Raw genomic sequence first — 21,470 nt, 5'->3', positions numbered from 1 at the left:
GGCAGCTCCGAGTCAGCCACGGCTGCGTCAGCAAGATCCTGGGACGGTGAGTCCGCCGTCGCCACGAGTGAAGCGGACGAGTAAAACGTCGCTTATCTCCGTTGCTTAGGTACTACGAGACGGGCAGCATCAAACCGGGCGTGATCGGGGGCTCCAAGCCCAAAGTGGCCACACCGAAGGTGGTGGAGAAGATCGCGGAATACAAGAGGCACAATCCCACCATGTTCGCCTGGGAGATCAGGGACAGACTCCTGGCTGAGACGGTCTGTGACAGCGACACCGTGCCCAGCGTCAGCTCCATCAACAGGTCAACAGCCAGCTCATGGAATGCTGTCCAATTGGGTCACTTTTTCTTGTTGTTCACTCTGCTGGTGCACTTTGTTTTAGGATCATTCGAACCAAAGTCCAGCAGCCGTTTAATCTCCCCCTGGATGGGAAAGTTCTAAGTCCTGGGCATACCTTGAGTAAGTCTTCAATCTTTGTCTTCCAGAACACTTTTTTGGTTCCAGATAGATTTGCATCACAGTTTCCTATTCTTAGTCCCCAGTTCCACCGTCACCCCGCCTGAGTCGCCGCACTCGGACTCTTTGGGGTCCACCTACTCCATCAACGGCCTGTTGGGAATACCTCAACCGAGCAGCGAGGGCAAGAGGAGCCATGACGACAGTAAGGCTAAACAAGCATTAGCCTGAAGTTTGTCTTTAAAAGTCCTTTCTTTGCCTGAAATCTTACAACCAGGGATGGGTATTGGTACTGACTGACATCCGTCGGTATTACCGGGTCTTGATTCACGTAAACAGTGCCATATTTCCGATACCTTTGTTACACATCACATCACATCCAGTTGCAAGCGCTTGGCAATCAAGCACTCAAGAGTGGACTCAACCAGGCTACCTCAAAGTAATGTTACAATTTTCCATGCCAACAAAGCAAGAAGGCGCTCAAAAGCACAGTAAGGCGCCACTTTTTTCAAATGCGTTAGCTCGATGATTTGCCTTAGAATTGCTACCGATGAGCATTATCGGTTTTACATGGCGATTTAAATACCGTATTTTTCGGAGTATAAGTCGCACCGGCCAAAAATGCATAATAAAGAAGGGAAAAAAACATATATAAGCCGCACTGGAGTATAAGTCGCATTTTTGGGGGAATTTTATTTGATAAAACCCAACACCAAGAATAGACATTTGAAAGGCAATTTAAAATAAATAAAGAATAGTGAACAACAGGCTGAATAAGTGTACGTTATATGAGGCATAAATAACCAACTGAGAACGTGCCTGGTATGTTAACGTAACATATTATGGTAAGAGTCATTCAAATAACTATAACATATAGAACATGCTATACGTTTACCAAACAATCTGTCACTCCTAATCACTAAATCCCATGAAATCTTATACGTCTAGTCTCTTACGTGAATGAGATAAATAATATTATTTGATATTTTACGGTAATGTGTTAATAATTTCACACATAAGTCGCTCCTGAGTATAAGTCGCACCCCCGCACCGGCCAAACTATGAAAAAAACTGCGACTTATAGTCCGAAAAATACGGTACCTCTAAATGTGGTAATGAAAACTACAAACAAGATGCGCGCTACAATCAAACAGCCGGTGTGTAATAAATAAAATCCTTACAATATATTTAGCAGGCACAAGACATTAACCTCTTAAGGCCCAAGCTGTTTGTTTACATGCTTTTTTTTATTTCTCTTTGCTATTTGGGCTTATCGGACCCTAATTAAAATAAAAACTAAGAATCATCTTTTGATATGATGTACTTAGTCCATAAGTACACAAACGTGTACTTCATGTTTAGTGACATGCTAATTCTTATTTGTACACTTTTATTCCCCCAAATTCCATTGTATGTTATACTCTTCTGACACCACCAGATGGCAGTATAAGTGTCCACATAAGTGGCCATAAGACCCCAATTCAGTAGTGTACATAATTTTGGAAATAAGAGCTAAAAAGGTGCTGTCCACGCATGTGGCCATTAAGCCTTTAGAGGTTCGTTGAGAACTTGTTGAATTAGGTCCAGACGTTGAAGCAATTTGCTTTTTGGCGACGTTTAATCAACGTCGGGTTCCGACGTTTATTTGGCCGTTTGGTTGGGAAATGACCAAAAATTCTACAACACAAATACAACGTTGATACAACATTAATGTCAGGTTGAGACGTTGCTTTGACTATTAAAATGTTGTCATTTCCCAACCATGAGCGTGGATCCAATGTTGGACATCAACATTGCCTCAATTTATGAATACAACTATTTTGCAAAGTTGTTTCAAAGTCAGTGTATGTATAATCAACATTGTATCAATGTCTTGTGCCTGCTGGGTAAACACTTTGTAGGGCACAACAAAAGAATAGACTGGCATTCAACTTAAGGGCAATGACTATTTTCTACTGCGTAGTCTATACACTACTGTTATCTAACATCTTGGAATTGCAACTGCATACAATACTTGCAAATGAGACACACAAATGTAAGAAAACAAGATAACAACTGGACACTATCATCAGCTCAGTGTTGAATAAAAAATGTAGATTTTTTTTTTAAAACAAACATTTTTTTACACATTTGAAAACAGACAAACGTATCAAAAATGTGTACCGTTGAGTACCAGTATCGACTCCCAAGTGCCTGGAATTGGTACTGTATCGATTCACACACTGCAAAAACTGAAATCTAAGTAAGATTAAATATCTCAAATAAGGGTGATATTTGCTTATTTTCTGTCTGATAAGATAATTCTTCTCACTAAGCAGATTTTATGTTAGAGTGTTTTACTTGTTTTAAGGGTTTTGGTCCTAAATGATCTCAGTAAGATATTACAGCTTGTTGCTGAGATTTTATGACCTATATTGAGTAAAACATGCTTGAAACTGGAATAGCAACTGATGCAAAGCTGTGTCATCAACACTCACAAGTATAAAACTACTTTTTTAAAGTAATAATTTCTTACTTCAAGCATGAAAAAAAAAATCATGATGCCGAGCGCATATCATTATGTCAAGATAATGGCACTAGCATTTACTTAATTTAAGAATATTTTTGAACATATTGAGCAAAAAGGTTGTTTTTTTTCTAACAAGAAAAGTACACTTGTTATTAGTGAGAATATACTTATTTTAAGGTATTTTGGGGTTCATTAATTTTACTTGTTTTGGAAAGTCTTGACAAGCCAAATTTTCTTGTTCTATTGGCAGATAATTTTGCTTAGTTCAAATAAAATACCCCTCATTTTTGTCATTTTTTTTCTTGTTTTTGAACACTGACTTTTTGCAGTGCAATGTCGTTAATGCCAAATGTCAACAGAATTGTAGATCTCCAATCAGCCAAAGCCCTTACTGTACATAAAGTTGGAGTCACATAACCCTGTTTGCTAACTTTCTAGCAAACAACAAATCAGACATGATACCAACAAATACACAGAATTGGTAGGTGGGTCTGAAGTCAAACCTGCCAATTCTTAGGGTAGCATCAGAAGGAAAATAGAGGCGGGACTCCCTGTCTGTCTGACAGACAGGGTATGTCTCGCAATGTTGGGACCGGAGTTTGAGGTCAAAACTAGAGATATCCCGATCAGGGATATTCCAATTTTTTTTTTAAATTAATGAGCAGCCGAGCCCAGACCGCAGCTGTGTTCCAGTGTTTACATGCTAAAGTTGTACTCGCGTGAAAGAGATGCATGCCCAGGGAGACACGATTACATTTCCATATTCCTTCACTGCAAAAAGTCAGTGTTCAAAAACAAGAAAAAAAAAAAAAAACATTTGGGGTATTTTATTTGAACTAAGCACAGTTATCTGCCAATAGAACAAGAAAATTTGGCTTGTCAAGACTTTCCAAAACAAGTAAAATGAGCTAACCTCAATGAACCCAAAAATACCTAAAAATAAGTATATTCTCACTAATAACAAGTGCACTTTTCTTGGTAGAAAAAAAAGAGATATTTTTGCTCAATATGTTGAAAAATATTCTTAAATTAAGTAAATGCTAGTGCCATTATCTTGACATAATGATATGCGCTCGGCATCATGATTTTTTTTTTCATGCTTGAAGAAATTATTACTTTAAAAAAGTAGTTTTATACTTGTGAGTGTTGATGACACAGCTTTGCAACAGTTGATATTCTAGTTTCAAGCATGTTTTTACTCAATATAGGTCATCAAATCTCAGCAACAAGCTGTAATATCTTACTGAGATCATTTAGGACCAAAACACAGAAAATAAGCAAATATCATCCTTATTTGAGATATTTAAAGATTTCAGTTTTTGCAGTGTTGTCAGTAGAGATGTCGAATAATATCGGCCAATAATTGCTTTAAAATGTAATATCGGGAATTATCGGTATCGGTTTTGTTATTATCGGTATCGTTTTTTAAAATATTTGTATTTTTTATTTTTATTAAATCAACATAAAAAACACAAGATACACTTACAATTAGTGCACCAACCCAAAAAAAACTCCCTCCCCCATTCACAGTCATTCACACAAAAGGGTTGTTTCTTTCTGTTATTAATATTCTGGTTCCTACATTATATATCAATATATATCAATACAGCCTGCAAGGGATACAGTCCTTAAGCACACATGATTGTGCGTGCTGCTGGTCCACTAATAGTACTAACCTTTAACAGTTAATTTGACTCATTTTCATTAATTACTAGTTTCTATGTAACTGTTTTTATATTGTTTTACTTTCATTTTTTTTCAAAACATTTTTTTAAATTTATTTATCTTATTTTATTTTATTAATTTAAAAAAAAAAAACCTTTATCTTCACCATACCTGGTTGTCCAAATTAGGCATAATAATGTGTTAATTCCCCGACTGTATATATCGGTATCGGTTGATATCGGTATCGGTAATTAAGAGTTGGACAATATCCGAATATCGGCAAAAAAGCCATTATCGGACATCCCTAGTTGTCAGTCACACAAACGCAGGAATTGTGTTACATTTGTACAGGAAACTCGGAATATCCGAGTCCCTCGTCGTAATTTCAACTGGAAAGTCGGAGCATTCTCACCACCCCCGAATTTGTTTCAAAGATGGCTGCTCTGAATGTAAACAATGATAAACGCTTCTATAACATCCGTGTTTGGCACTTCTGATTTGTTCTTGACGCACTGAATCAGTCGTTTATAATGTATTGTTTTACATATATGGTTACGTTACTCTAGCGTAAACATTTATTTCCTGTGTTTTAAACGTTCTACACTGCTAGCAATAGCATCTGTGTTTGAGGGCTGCATAAATGATGCAGGTTTTCCAGTAAGTTGTTTATATTCAGACAAGGCAAGCGAAAAAATAGCTTTCGTGGATGTGGCCGACTTCCAACTTCCGAGGTAAATGGAACACGGCATTAAAGGAGGGTGCATGTCTTGCCAGAACACCGGCTCCAATTTGAGAGCGAGTTGCAACGATGGCGTTGTCTATCCACAGTGTGAAGCCGCTTATAAGATATTCATCCTCACCACTATTGCAGAACATTTCACACACCAAGCAGAGCGACACCAGAAGCTAACCCCTAAAGTTTCAACGTAAAGGAAGGGTGATCCACCCAGATGTCGAAACTATCGATACCTAGCATGGTATCAGTATATAAACGATACTAAAGTGATTAGTTTGATCATTTTCTTTTTGTACTTATTATTACAAAATATTTTGGGGTGTTTTTTGTTATTGTTTACAAACTCGGGGAGTAAGTATGGATACAGGAAGGCTTTGAGGCTAAACCCTACATATTCAAAAGGGTTTGAATATGTTTAGTTACTGTGCACTACATACTTTATTGTGTTAAGTATTCAATACAACACATTTTAGTACAATACTAGCAAATTCTAAATTGAATAACATAAGCTTCATAATAATATGCTATCGTGTTTACTTTAGTTAGTTCTTCTAAGTAGAGATGTCGGATAATATCGGACTGCCGATATTATCGGTCGATAAATGCTTTAAAATGTAATATCGGTTTGAAAAAGTAAAATTTATGACTTTTTAAAACGCAGCTGTACGGAGAAGTTCAGAGCGCCAATAAACCTTAAAGGCACTGCCTTTGCGTGCCGGCCCAATCACATAATATCTACGACTTTTCACACACACAAGTGAATGCAATTCATACTTGGTCAACAGCCATACAGGTCACACTGAGGGTGACCGTATAAACAACTTTAACACTGTTACAAATATGCGCCACACTGTGAACCCACACCAAACAAGAATGACAAACACATTTCGGGAGAACATCCGCACCGTAACACAACATAAACACAACAGAACAAATACCCAGAACCCCTTGCAGCACTAACTCTTCCGGGACGCTACAATATACAACCTCCCGCTACCCCCCACCTCAACCTCCTCATGCTCTCTCAGGGAGAGCATGTCCCAAATTCCAAGCTGCTGTTTTGAGGCATGTTAAAAAAAAATAATGCACTTTGTGACTTCAATAATAAATATGGCAGTGCCATGTTGGCATTTTTTTCCATAACTTGAGTTGATTTATTTTGGAAAACCTTGTTACATTTACGGGGCATCACAACAAAATTAGGCATAATAATGTGTTAATTCCACGACTGTATATATCAGTATCGGTTAATATCGGAATCGGTAATTAAGAGTTGGACAATATCGGAATATCGGCAAAAAAGCCATTATCGGACATCGCTAGTGTTAAGTATTCAATACCACACATTTTAGTACAATACTAGCAAATTCTACATTTAATAACATAAGCTTCATAATAATATGCTATCGTGTTCACTTTAGTTAGTTCTTATAATCTATTGTCAAAGTATCGTGTCGGGACTACAAAAAAGTGAATCAGATGTGAATCGGGACATTCCTAGTTAAACCCCTTCATGACTTGCACTCTGTTGTGTTGGAAGTAATTGTTGGGCAATTAGCAGTTTGGACAATGTCTGCATTCTGTGTGAAATGCACAGACAAATAAATGTTACGGTTCTTATGCGTTACATTTTGCAGGGTTATATATAAAGGTTTATTTGAAATAGGGACAGATACAGAAACATAGGCATCTGAAACAGTTATCCAATGTATGCATCATAGTGTTTGTAGCCAAAGCTCATTTACAACACTTGTCCCCAACAACAACAACAACAACAACAACAACAACAACAACAACACAGATCCAACATCATTAAAATAGGAAAATAAAAAGAATAAGGCAAAATGAGTCGATAATAATGATAATAGTAATAATACAGACAAAGTGCAAACTAGATAAAAGCCAATAATAATAATAACACAGACAAAGTGCAGACTAGATAGAAACCATTAAGTAAAAATTAGTAAAAACTAAACATGGGAACACGATTGTTGCTCAACTAGCCATAATTGTGTTTGTTTTTTGAAAGTGACAAGTGCAGGTATACTTTTCAAAGTGTCAGATAGAGAGTTCCATAGTTGTGGTCCTTCTATTGAAAAGGCAAAATATGTTCTACGGAATGGAACACAACAGTTGCTTTTTGACATTGCTCGGGTGGTAGATCTGGTACCACTTTGCAGTCTTGTACGTTTTACGACATTTTCTGCCAGTGTTGACAGACATGAATAGTGTAGTGGTTCACGCAGCTGACTTTAATGCAGCGAGCGTGGGATCAATTCCCAATCAGCGCAAGTTATAGTCCGCAATTTTGTAAAATTCTAATTTCTGGTGCAAATTAGAGATGTCCGATAATGGCTTTTTTGCCGATATCCGATATTATCCAACTCTTAATTAGCGATACCGATATATACAGTCGTGGAATTAACACATTATTGTGCCTAATTTTGTTGTGATGCCCCGCTGGATGCATTAAACAATGTAACAAGGTTTTCCAAAATAAATCAACTCAAGTTATGGAAAAAAAAAATGCCAACATGGCACTGCCATATTTATTATTAAAGTCACAAAGTGCATTTTTTTTTTTTTTAACATGCCTCAAAACAGCAGCTTGGAATTTGGGACATGCTCTCCCTGAGAGAGCATGGGGAGGTTGAGGTGGGCGGGGTTGGGGGGGCGGGTGTATATTATAGCATCCCGGAAGAGTTAGTGCTGCAAGGGGTTCTGGGTATTTGTTCGGTTGTGTTTATGTTGTGTTACGGTGCGGATGTTCTCCCGAAATGTGTTTGTCATTCTTGTTCGGTGTGGGTTCACAATGTGGCGCATATTTGTAACAGTGTTAAAGTTGTTTATACGGTCACCCCCAGTGTGACCTGTATGGCTTTTGACCAAGTATGCTTTGCATTCACTTGTGTGTGTGAAAAGCCGTAGTTATTATGTGACTGGGCCGGCACGCAAAGGCAGTGCCTTTAAGGTTTATTGGCGCTCTGAACTTCTCCGTACAGCGCCGTTTTAAAAAGTCATACATTTTACTTTTTGAAACTGATACCGATAATTTCCGATATTACATTTTAAAGCATTTATCGACCGATAATATCGGCAGTCCGATGTTATCCGACGTCTCTACTTAGAAGAACTAACTAAAGTAAACACGATAGCATATTATTATGAAGCTTATGTTATTCAATTTAGAATTTGCTAGTATTGTACTAAAATGTGTTGTATTGAATACTTAACACAATAAAGTATGTAGTGCACAGTAACTAAACATATTCAAACCCTTTTGAATATGTAGGGTTTAGCTCCAATATACACCCCCCACGGGTGTATATTGGAGCGTCCCGGAAGAGTTAGTGCTGCAAGGGATTCTGGGTATTTGTTCTGTTGTGTTTATGTTGTGTTACGGTGCGGATGTTCTCCCGAAATGTGTTTGTCCTTCTTGTTTGGTGTGGGTTCACAGTGTGGCGCATATTTGTAACAGTGTTAAAGTTGTTTATACGGTCACCCCCAGTGTGACCTGTATGGCTGTTGTGAAAAGCCGTAGATATTATGTGACTGGGCCGGCACGCAAAGGCAGTGCCTTTAAGGTTTATTGGCGCTCTGTACTTCTCCCTACGTCCGTGTACTTAGCGGCATTTTAAAAAGTCATGCATTTTACTTTTTGAAACTGATACATACATTTTAAAGCATTTATCGGCCGATGATATCGGCAGTCCGATATTATCGGACAGCTCTAGTGCAAATTGTAGCATTTCCAGCTGAGTTGCGAGACGTTGGCGTCCATCAAGTCTTAAGTGGAGTTCTCTTTCTCTCAGGTGACCAGGACAGTTGTCGACACAGCGTGGACTCTCAGGGCAGCGGCGGCGTTCCGAGGAAAACCATGCGCCTCGACCACTTCTCGCAGCACGTGGATTGCAGCTTCGAGCGTCCGCACTACCCGCCCGACTCCTTCGGCTCCGCCAACAAGACGGAACAGGTGGGAGGAGTTGTGAACTCTCTCAGGTCAGCGTTGTTGGTGTTGTAATAATGGCTAACCTCGCGTCCTTCCGCCCCCCCTTAGACTTTGTACCCGCTCTCGCTCATCAGCGGCAGCCTGGAGGAGGCCAAAACCGGCCTGGTGGCCTCGAGCTCCGCCATCGGACGCAATCTGACGGCGCATCAGACCTACGCCATGGTGCCCGGTGAGTCTTATCGCGCCTTGTTTTTAGACTTCCCACCGGTTTCACTTCACACCCATCTCCACGCGCCCTCGGTCCAGAGCCCCTCCAGTCCCTGCCGCTCTGTCTAAAGCAGGAAATGTCCCCCGAGGTCACCAGCACGAGTCCCTCCTCTCCGAACATGGCGTTCGTGGAGCTGCAGAAACCCCTTTCTGTCGGCAGCAGCTGCAGCAACCATTACCCCAACTCCTACAACTCATTCTCCCATCATGCACCTGTGTACGGCCAGTTCGGTAGCCAGTCCATCATGTCAGGTAACGCCCATTTCAACCATGTCCATCAATCAAACGGCTTACGTCAATGGACAATTCATTAGGTACACGCTTCCTAATGTGTCCAGTCAGTGTATGGACACAAATCAACATTTTGGTCTTGTGTGTTGTGTGTGTGTGTGTGTGTGTGCAGGGCGAGACATGGTGAGCTCCACCCTGCCTGGGTACCCACCTCACATCCCGCCGCCCGCCCAGTCAGGATACTCCTCGTCGGCCATCACCGGCGTTGTCGCAGGTACACCTGTGGTGCGCAAAAAGGAGTTTTATAAGCAAAGAGAATGGGAAGCTTGGTGTGGCATGTGTGTGTGTTTGTGTGTGTGTGTGTGTGTGTGTGTGTGTGTGTGTGTGTGTGTGTGTGTGTGTGTGTGTGTGTGTGTGTGGGCCCAGGGGGTACAAGGAACAGGCTTGGGGGTTCCGCCCTGCTGCCCACATCCCCCCCCACCCAGACACCTCTGACCACACATCGCCATGGGAACCAGGGGGCCCAGGAGGGAGGTCTTTGTAATGTGTGTGTGTGTGTGTGTGTGTGTGTGTGTGTGTGTGTACGTCAGGATGCCACACTGTGTGTGTGTGTGTGTGATGTGCTGTTTTTTTTTTTATATATATTTGAAGTCTGCCCTTCGAAGCGCGAAATGAGAGGGTCTGATTTATTATTTTTTCTGGTGGGCTCGCTGCGAGGGAGCGTTGATACACAATTACCTCCTATAAGGGAGGGGAGGGTAAGGATCGACGGAAAGATGTCAGGGGGGGCACGGGGGATTCATTCCAGCCGACATAATTACCAATTAGATATTGGAATGTAAAAAAAGTGAAGGAAGTGCAGGAGGAGAGGGAATTTCAAAATGGGAGGGGGGGCCGGGGGGGTGGGGCGGGCGTGCATGCACCGCTGAGTCGGGAGGATTTGGGCCCTTCCACACCTGCACTGCAGATTAATGCTTTACAGGCCGGGCTAAACTGCCGGTGAATGATGAGCTAACGGCGGCACAAACGGCTCACTACGGGCCAGGATGACGTGAGCGTTTTTCTTCTCTTGCAGCCGGCGGCGACTACTCGGCGCAGTCCTACAGCCACTCGCCCTACGCCTCCTACAGCGACGCCTGGAGGTTCACCAACTCCAGCATACTGGGTGAGCGATGGCGGCCTGTTTGTCGGCAACCGCGCACGGCGGTCTCGACCTGTACGCCAGCACGCCGCAGCGGGTCACAATTCCAATGACGACACGAGTCCCGATGCCAGAGTCCTCTCAGCCAATTCCCAATAAGTTGTTCTAAATATTGCAGGGGTGTCAAAAGTAACCAGTTAACTCATGTGATTAGAGATGTCCGATAACGATAATATCGGCCCGATAAATGCGTTAAAATGTAATATCGGAAATTATCGGTATCGTTTTTTTTATTATCGGTATCTGGTTTTTTTTGGGTTTTTTTTATTTTTTATTAAATCAACATAAAAAACACAAGATACACTTACAATTAGTGCACCAACCCAAAAACCTCCCTCCCCCATTTACACTCATTCACACAAAAGGGTTGTTTCTTTCTGTTATTAATATTCTGGTTCCTACATTATATATCAATATATATCAATACAGTCTGCAAGGGATACAGTCCGTAAGCACACATGATTGTGCGTGCTGCTGGTCCACTAATAGTACTAACCTTTAACAGTTAATTTTACTCATTTTCATTAATTATTAGTTTCTATGTAACTGTTTTTATATTGTTTTACTTTCTTTTTTATTCAAGAAAATGTTTTTTATTTATTTATTTTATTTTATTTTATTAATTTTTTTTAAAAGTACCTTATCTTCACCATACCTGGTTGTCCAAATTAGGCATAATAATGTGTTAATTCCACGACTGTATATATCGGTTGATATCGGTATCGGTTGATATCGGTATCGGTAATTAAAGAGTTGGACAATATCGGAATATCGGATATCGGCAAAAAGCCATTATCGGACATCCCTACATGTGATTAATCACAAAAAATGACCCCATTACCCGTATTTTTCGGAGTATAAGTCGCTCCGGTGTATAAGTCGCACCGGACGAAAATGCATAATAAAGAAGGGAAAAAACATATATAAGTCGCACTGGAGTGTAAGTCACATTTTTTGGGGACATTTAATTGATAAAACCCAACACCAAGAATAGACATTTGAAAGGCAATTTAAAATAAATAAAGAATAGTGAACAACAGGCTGAATAAGTGTACGTTATATGAGGCATAAATAACCAACTGAGAACGTGCCTGGTATGTTAACGTAACATATTATGGTAAGAGTCATTCAAATAACTATAACATATAGAACATGCTATACGTTTACCAAACAATCTGTCACTCCTAATCGCTAAATCCCATGAAATCTTATACGTCTAGTCTCTTACGTGAATGAGCTAAATTATATTATTTGATATTTTACGGTAATGTGTTAATAATTTCACATATAAGTCGCTCCTGAGTATAAGTCGCACCCCCGGCCAAACTATGAAAAAAAACTGCGACTTATAGTCCGATAAATACGGTAATCATACATATACGGAGATCATTTTGACTGTATGGACAATCTGACAAAAAAAATTGCATTTTTCTCCATTATTGCAATAAGTTTTTAATTTCACTTAAATTATGCAAGTGAGTAATATAATAACCAGTGATTAATCATGAATAATCTAATTTCAAAAGTGTAATTAAAGCTCTGACAAAGGCTAAGTGTCAGCCTAAACCAGGGGTGGGCAACCCAAAACGATGAAAAAGTCATATTGGACCAAAAAAATACAAAAAACAAATGTCTGGAGCCGCAAAAAATTAAAAGCCATATATAAGTCTTATAATTAGAGATGTCCGATAATATCGGACTGCCGATATCATCGGCCGATAAATGCAAGCATATTTGGTCAACAGCCATACAGGTCACACTGAGGGTGACCGTATAAACAACTTTAACACTGTAACAAATATGCGCCACACTGTGAACCCACACCAAACAAGAATGACAAACACATTTTGGGAGAACATCCGCACCGTAACACAACATAAACACAACAGAACAAATACCCAGAACCCCTTGCAGCACTAACTCTTCCGGGACGCTACAATATAGACACCCGCTAACCCCTACCCCCCCTACCTCAACCCCGCCCCCCCCAACCTCAACCTCCTCATGCTCTCTCAGGGAGAGCATGTCCCAAATTCCAAGCTGCTGTTTTGAGGCATGTTAAAAAAAATAATGCACTTTGTGACTTCAATAATAAATATGGCAGTGCCATGTTGGCATTTTTTTTCCATAACTTGAGTTGATTTATTTTGGAAAACCTTGTTACATTGTTTAATGCATCCAGCGGGGCATCGCAACAAAATTAGACATAATAACGTGTTAATTCCACGACTGCATATATCAGTATCGGTTGATATCGGAATCGGTAATTAAGAGTTGGACAATATCAGAATATCGGACATCTCTACTCAAAATGAAGGCAACACATGATGTAAGTGACTATCCTAGCTATAATAGCCTACTATCAAAATGACTGTGTGTCGCAGGCTGAAGCAAATCTTGACTGACAGAAATGTTGACATTTTATATTTATTGTACACATTTTTACAACATTAGAAACCATTAGTAAATCAGAGGCTACTCAGAAGGTGAGATAACTCCTGGAAATTACTGTCTTTTAATGGCCAAAGGTGTAGATGTGTGTGTCCAAGTTAAAGGAAACGGCAGGCTGTCTTCTTCTAATGGATTTATTACAATCTTTGCTGTGGTCTGGAACAACTATCAGAAATGCAGCCAATATTACATACAGATAATGTGTCATGAGACATGCACAACTAAATTATATACAAAGAGGATAAAAGTCAAGGATATTAAATGAGCTCAAATATACCTACAAATGAGGCATAATGATGCAATATGTACATACACCTAGCCTAAATAGCATGTTAGCATTGATTAGCTTGCAGTCATGCACTGACCAAACATGCCTGATTAGCACTCCAACAAGTCAATAACATCAACAAAGCGCACCTTTGTGCATTCACGCACAGCATAAAGTGTGTGGTGGACAAAATGAGACAAAGGAGTGGAAGATTTTACATGTAAACAAACTGTTGCGTCACAGTCCACACTATGGTGCGTTCAAGAACCGCCGAAATTAGTAGGACAAAACGATGTTCACCAATTAGTAAAGCATACACACAAACATATTAAACAGTGGGCTTTCTAACACTTGGGAAGGTTTGTGTCATGTTTGTCCTCAAACAAAAAATATATTAAAACAAAATATATTATTTTTTCCCCCCATCTTTTTCCATTTTCAAACCTTTTTTTAAAATGCTCCAGGGAGCCACTAGGGCGGCACTCGAGAGCCGCGGGTTGCTGACCCCCGGCCTAAACTATCAGCAGGTGGGAGACATCTGACACAAACAACTTTTGTCTGCACACAACAATCTTGCACATAAAAGTGTAATTCATTGACAGCACTAAAATATAGAAAACTGGGCAATTTCCTTGTTTCTGTGCCTGTTCATGCACCAGGAAGATGTACACAGTGAACACTCTCACGTTAAGTTCACAGCATTTAAATAACATGCATCCTTTTATGATAGTCAAGGGGTAAAATGTCCATGTTACTATATTCTGCATATGACCTCAGTATTTCACAACTACACAACATTTCTGTTCCTGTGCAGCATTTAAAAGCAGCTTATAATTGACCTATTATTAACATGCAACAATGAGAATTACATAGGTAAAAATGTACAATAAGTTAATATATCTTTATGGATAATTTGACTATTTTCCGACTGTTCCTGTGAAGTTCCTCATGTGCAGCGGGAACAATGCAGAGGGTTTTTTAAAAAGTAGTTGGCGTTTAAGGAGGTATCTTTTTTTTTTTTTTTTTAGATTTATTACTTTGATTAAAATGTTTTTTTAAACCACCCATAAAATTAGGGGAATTTATATGCATGTGCAGAACATGCTGGGTATTACTAGTGTGTAACCCCCCCGGTTGCTTTGAACTATTGTTCCGGTGCAAGCTCCATGCACAGGAACAATAGACTCACTTCAGATCGAGCAAAGTTATATTGGTGTACAATATATCATTTTTTATTCATTAAAAAAGGCCTTTTTTTTTCTTTTTTTTTTAAAGTAAGGCATATTTGTATTGTCCCTCTGCTCTCCTGCAGCAGTTACTGCAACGCACAATCAATTTACAGGCGTTGACTTGACAGTGGAAGAAAACAATATCTTTCTGTATTTAGAAAAATGCTGATTAAAAGGTGTGACTTTAAGTAAGCTGAGGCCTTTGTTGTATTTTTATTTTTATTTTTGTATGTTATAAAATAGAAACATGTAATAGACTTCTACACTGTAAACATGTAACAGTATTTTTTCACAGGAAAATAATGAATAATTAAAATCTACTGTTACTGTAAAAGTGATGCAATTATTAGTAAGTAACTTACTGTAAACTTACAATGTCAATTTTTGAGTCTATTGTTGTATTTGTGTACCCATGATTGTCACACACACACTAGGTGTGGCGAAATTATTCTCTGCATTTGACCCGTCACCCTTGATCGCCCCCTGGGAGGTGAGGGGAGCAGTGAGCAGCAGCAGTGGCCGCGCCCGGGAATCATTTTTGGTGATTTAACCCCCAATCCCAACCCTTGAGGCTGAGTGCCAAGCAGAAGCTTTTCCTTTCTGCTTCTTCTTGTTCATGATTTATTCTATTTAATTATTTTGTATTTAATATTGCGTAAATAAATGGAAATAGTGCAAAGTTAAGCTATTTTGTCAATACACCAATTTAGTCACGGGTGCCTTGTATAGGTGCGAGAGTTTTAAGTGGTTTTCATTGCGTGTGCATGCAGCGGGAACAACGCTGTTTTAAAATGTATGATTACCGTATTTTCCGCACTATAAGGCGCACCTAAAAACCGCCAATTTTCTCAAAAGCTGACAGTGCGCCTTATAATCCGGCGCGCCTTATATATGGGCCAATATTGAGCCACAACAGGTCTCGCAACTACGGGATGCATAACGTAACCCCAGCCTCTACTGTAGCGTCTATTCTCGGGCTGCGAATCTTTGGGTGTCCCACGATTCGATTCAATATCGATTCTTGGGGTCACGATTTGATTCAGAATCGATTTTTTTCGATTCAACGCGATTCTCGAATCATAAACGATATTTTCCCGATTCAAAAGGATTCTCTATTCATTCAATACATAGGATTTCAGCAGGATCTACCCCAGTCTGCTGACATGCAAGCAGAGTAGTAGATTTTTGTAAAAAGCTTTTATAATTGTAAAGGACAATGTTTTATCAACTGATTGCAATAATGTACATTTGTTTTAACTATTAAATGAACCAAAAATATGACTTATTTTATCTTTGTGAAAATATTGGACACAGTGTGTTGTCAAGCTTATGAAATGCGATGCAAGTGTAAGCCACTGTGACACTATTGTTCTTTTATTTTTATAAATGTCTAATGATAATGTCAATGAGGGATTTTTAATCACTGCTATGTTGAAAGTGTAACTAATATTGATACTGTTGTTGATAATATTCATTTTTGTTTCACTACTTTTTGGTTTGTTCTGTGTCGTGTTTGTGTCTCCTCTCAATTGCTTTGTTTATTGCAGTTCTGAGTGTTGCTGGGTCGGGTTTGCTTTTGGAATTGGATTGCATTGTTATGGTATTGCTGTGTATTGTTTTGTTGGATTGATTAATTTAAAAAAAAAAAAAAAAGGTGGGGAAAAATTAAGAAAAAATAAAAAAATAAAATAAAATACATTTTTTAAAAATAAGAATCGATTCTGAATCGCACAACGTGAGAATCGCGATTCGAATTCGAATCGATTTTTTCCCACACCCCTAGTCTATTCTATGCGCCTTATAATGCGGTGCGCCTTATATATGAACAAAGTTTTAAAATAGGCCATTCATTGAAGGTGCGCCTTATAATCCGGTGCGCCTTATAGTGCGGAAAATACGGTAGTATAACTCATCGGTCACTGTATTAACGACAAGTGGCTATGACAGGTTTTATGATCATTAATTAGTACTATTTATTGTACAAACCCCTGCTTAATTGTGTGGTTGTACCGACACACTTCAAAGAAGCAGCAGCGGCATGATAAAAATAAAGAACAAATTACATAGCTTTTTGTGTTTTTCTTATCTTACTTTTAAACTGCACTGAATATTGCACACAATTCTGTTGTACTCTCCACAAAGATTCTAAAATGTGACAAAATGTGTTTTAAAAAGGCTACTACTAATTCCGACGCTTTTTATTTTTCTCTCCGCCCCCTTCAGGTACACCCTATTATTACAGCACAGCATCCCGCACCGCTCACCCTTCGGCGGCCGCCTACGACCACCTCTAGTCCCCTTCTGGACGGCCCTTCGTGACCCGGATAGCGAGTGACCTTGCAGACGAACCAGCAACCAATATTTTTTTGGTTTTTCTTTACATCCTGGCAGACTGACAGCTGATTATTTATTGGATCCAGTAGCCCATGCAGGGTAACTCATCAGCAGACCTGAGCGCACGTTTACACATCACCAGCCTTACGTCTCACAAGGTGCATCTTTCCAGTACCGAGTTCTTAACTCTGTTTTTTGGCCAAAGACTTTTCTTTTTTTCCCCCCTCCTCGCACATCTGACAAAGGATATGCAACATCTCTTTAATGAACTATGCTTGTTTACAAAGCTTTGTTGTTTTTAATTAAGAATCTTGATTTGTCTGCTTGATTTCCAACAGCCATGTTATTTGTCTGGCAGAATACTGTACATACTGTAAATGTTGAATGAGCTACGAGGGGATGTAAGGAAGAGGGGCTCCTCCGTACTTTTGTTTAGTTTGTCATCATGCTGATGTACTGATGGTGGGTAAAAATTGTGACTATTTTTATTCATATGCTGTTGTTAATATTATTGCAGATGTACTGTACATAGGGAATTTCTAAAGAATTATTTTTAATTAAAGCATGGCAAAGGTGAACTTCCTGTTGTGTGGTTAATTAAATATGTATTATTAGTATGGCAGAAATATATTCAATTTTGTACATCATTATTATTCCCTTGTTTATCTCTGTTAATTGGTTCCAAACATATTAACGCAACATAGCTGCGCATAAAAAAAAATGTTCACGGCCTTCTAAATACGTTTTCTAAAACTATGGGAGCCCTCTAGACATGAAGTAACACACTTTAGTCATCTTTAAACTCTTTTAATCCAACACAGTAATGCAGTCTGAGGCTGAGCCAATCAGTGGACACGATACTAAACAGTGCACTCTGGTCTCATCTAGGAGCCAATAATAGTGTCGTATTGATTTTTTTTTTGGTTTATTTAACCATTTTTGTGCTTGAAAATACTTCATTAAAAAGAAAAAGTCAGTTTAGGACAGAAAAATAATATTTTTGTTGGATTATTTTATTTTTTAACCAAAATGTATATTTTGAGAGGGTTAAGTGTGCCTACAATCTCACATATTTTTGCATATTTCTTAAGGATGCTGAATGTGGGAACCTAAAATGTGTCTGTTCGCACCCCTTGGAGGCCATAAAAATGTGTTTACAACACAAGTATATGTATTATTAGTATGGCAGAAATATATTCCATTGTGTACATCATTATTATTCCCTTGTTTATCTCTGTTAATTGGTTCCAAACATGGCCGCGATAAATTAAATACCGCAACATAGTTAGAACATAAAAAAAATGTTCACGGCCTTCTAAATACGTTTTCTAAAACTATGGGAGCCCTCTAGACATGAAGTAACACACTTTAGTCATCTTTAAACTGTTTTAATCCAACACAGTAAAGCAGTCAGAGGCTGAGCCAATCAGTGGACACGATACTAAACAGTGCACTCTAGTCTCATCTAGTAGCCAATACTAGTGTCGTATTGATTTTTTTTGTGGTTTATTTAGCCATTTTTGTGCTTGAAAATACTTCATTAAAAAAAAAAAAATCAGAAAAAGTCAGTTCAGGACAGAAAAATAATATTTTTGTTGGATTTTTTTTTTTTTTAACCAAAATGTGTATTTTGAGAGGGTTAAGTGTGCCTACAATCTCACATATTTTTACATATTTCTTAGGGATGCTGGATGTGGGAACCTAAAATGTGTCTGTTCGCACCCCTTGGAGGCAAAAAAAAATGTGTTTACAACACAAGTATATGTATTATTAGTATGGCAGAAATATATTCAATTTTGTACATCATTATTATTCCCTTGTTTATCTCTGTTAATTGGTTCCAAACATGGCCGCGATAAATTAAATACCGCAACATAGTTAGAGCATAAAAAAAATGTTCACGGCCTTCTAAATACGTTTTCTAAAACTATGGGAGCCCTCTAGACATGAAGTAACACACTTTAGTCATCTTTAAACTCTTTTAATCCAACACAGTAATGCAGTCTGAGGCTGAGCCAATCAGTGGACACGATACTAAACAGTGCACTCTGGTCTCATCTAGGAGCCAATACTAGTGTCGTATTGATTTTTTTTTTTGGTTTATTTAGCCATTTTTGTGCTTGAAAATACTTCATTAAAAAGAAAAAATCAGTTTAGGACAGAAAAATAATGTTTTTGGTGGCTTATTTTTTTTTTTTTTACCAAAATGTATATTTTGAGAGGGTTAAGTGTGCCTACAATCTCACATATTTTTACATATTTCTTAAGGATGCTGGATGTGGGAACCTAAAATGTGTCTGTTCGCACCCCTTGGAGGCAAAAGAAATGTGTTTACAACACAAGTATATGTATTATTAGTATGGCAGAAATATATTCAATTTTGTACGTCATTATTATTCCCTTGTTTATCTCTGTTAATTGGTTCCAAACATGGCCGCGATAAATTAAATACCGCAACATAGTTAGAGCATAAAAAAAAATGTTCACGGCCTTCTAAATACGTTTTTTAAAACTATGGGAGCCCTCTAGACATGAAGTAACACACTTTAGTCATCTTTTAACTCTTTTAATCCAACACAGTAATGCAGTCTGAGGCTGAGCTAATCAGTGGACACGATACTAAACAGTGCACTCTAGTCTCATCTAGTAGCCAATACTAGTGTCGTATTGATTTTTTTTTTGGTTTATTTAGCCATTTTTGTGCTTGAAAATGCTTCATTAAAAAAAAAAAAATCAGAAAAAGTCAGTTTAGGACAGAAAAATAATATTTTGTTTTTTTAACCAAAATGTGTATTTTGAGAGGGTTAAGTGTGCCTACAATCTCACATTTTTTAACATATTTCTTAAGGATGCTGAATGTGGGAACCTAAAATTTGTCTGTTCGCACGCCTTGGAGGCAAAAAAAAAATGTGTCTACAACACAAGTTTTCGTTTAGCAAGCAAAAAGGTCCCTGGTGTGATTGCAGCTCATCTGTGTGGATTTTGACTGAATCTCTCCAATTATTATTATTATTAAGGGTGATGATTGCTACATAATGGTCATTTCTGTCAGCAATTTTTAAAGGACGAAAGCAGCGACCCAGCAAACGCGCGTCTGCCTAATGGCGTCTTTTTATTTTCTGCTCCAGGTACTTTTATGTGCAAGGTCTGCGTCCCTCTTTTTGCGGCATCATTACTGCTGCTGCGCTAACGAGGGATACTACGCTTCGGCGGTGCCGGGCCCACCTGCTACCTTACAGCCCGACATCCAATCTACAGCGTTGTCTTTGCACAGGCCGAATTTCTGCTACAGTTCTAATAAATGTACATAAGACTTTGAAAGGTCGGACTGGACGCTCGCTCTTTGCATCCTCCTCATGCATGCAGAGAAACATGCAACTTTATGCATTCACACATGCAGGGTAGCGTTCAAGACTATCTCACACTTCTAATAGTTGCAAAAAAAAGGTTGCCAGATGTCATCAAACATCGGCACAGTTAATAGCAAAAAAGTTAAAAGACATAAAGTTATAGTTATAGCACATAAAGCCACACAGGCACAAGTCGTCCTCCCTCTGTAGGCCTATTAGTGCGGAGGCTTTGGGCCACAGTGCTTCTGGTAATGAGCCCGCCAGCACAATATAGGCACCGGGCCGGAACAGCTGAGGGCAGACAAAGCTGGCAGGACAAGGAGGGGGACGACTGGCTGGGACTCACTACATTTATCACAGAGCCATGCTTACACTGCGTCCATATGTGTGTGTGTGTGTGTGTGCGCGCAAAGAGCAGAAGGCATGTGTCCATCACCATTATGGGGGAAGAACTCAAAAGACACAACGAGGGCCCCCGGAGAACGAGCTGGCAAAAACGCAGCGAGGAGTGTGTGGCAATCAGTGGGGGTGCGGGGGTGCTAAAGGGTGGTCCGGTTGTCCCGCGCCAGTCATCTGGAAAGTTCGCCACTTACGTCCGGGAACTGAGACACACCGGACTGAGCAATTCGGGCCCAGAAAATAAGTATTATGTACGCTGACACAATTTGCACGCGCAAATGAGCCGCGGAGCAAGTCGTCGTCATGAACCCCGGATGAGACCGGTTCAGGTTTTTTTGTGACCGCGTTAGAAGACCTAGATTATGTTTATCATGTAAGTAAAATGGTAAAAGGAATGTGACTTCAGAAGATAACTTTGCA

The 21,470-nt window shown here is 39.2% G+C and overlaps 1 protein-coding gene across 2 annotated transcripts in view; it reads left to right on the top strand.

Moving 5' to 3' along the window:
- The window catches only part of pax8 (paired box 8), a 25,218-nt gene extending 7,395 nt beyond the window's left edge, over nt 1–17,823 (top strand). For both annotated transcript variants that reach the window (XM_062054791.1, XM_062054790.1), the window contains exons 3-12: nt 1–46; nt 110–307; nt 388–464; nt 541–666; nt 9,184–9,344; nt 9,429–9,549; nt 9,627–9,839; nt 9,991–10,092; nt 10,894–10,983; nt 17,191–17,823. The exon at nt 1–46 is cut by the window's left edge. In XM_062054791.1, the coding sequence (XP_061910775.1) occupies nt 1–46; nt 110–307; nt 388–464; nt 541–666; nt 9,184–9,344; nt 9,429–9,549; nt 9,627–9,839; nt 9,991–10,092; nt 10,894–10,983; nt 17,191–17,261 (1,205 nt within the window). In that variant the 3' untranslated portion in view covers nt 17,262–17,823. The remainder of the gene's footprint in view (nt 47–109; nt 308–387; nt 465–540; nt 667–9,183; nt 9,345–9,428; nt 9,550–9,626; nt 9,840–9,990; nt 10,093–10,893; nt 10,984–17,190) is intronic.
- The last annotated feature ends 3,647 nt before the right edge of the window (nt 17,824–21,470 follow it).

This window comes from Entelurus aequoreus, linkage group LG08, assembly GCF_033978785.1.
Source record: "Entelurus aequoreus isolate RoL-2023_Sb linkage group LG08, RoL_Eaeq_v1.1, whole genome shotgun sequence".
Lineage (NCBI taxonomy): Eukaryota > Metazoa > Chordata > Actinopteri > Syngnathiformes > Syngnathidae > Entelurus > Entelurus aequoreus.
The sequence above is the reverse complement of the archived record's forward strand: the minus strand, read 5'-3'. Positions and strand labels throughout refer to the sequence as shown.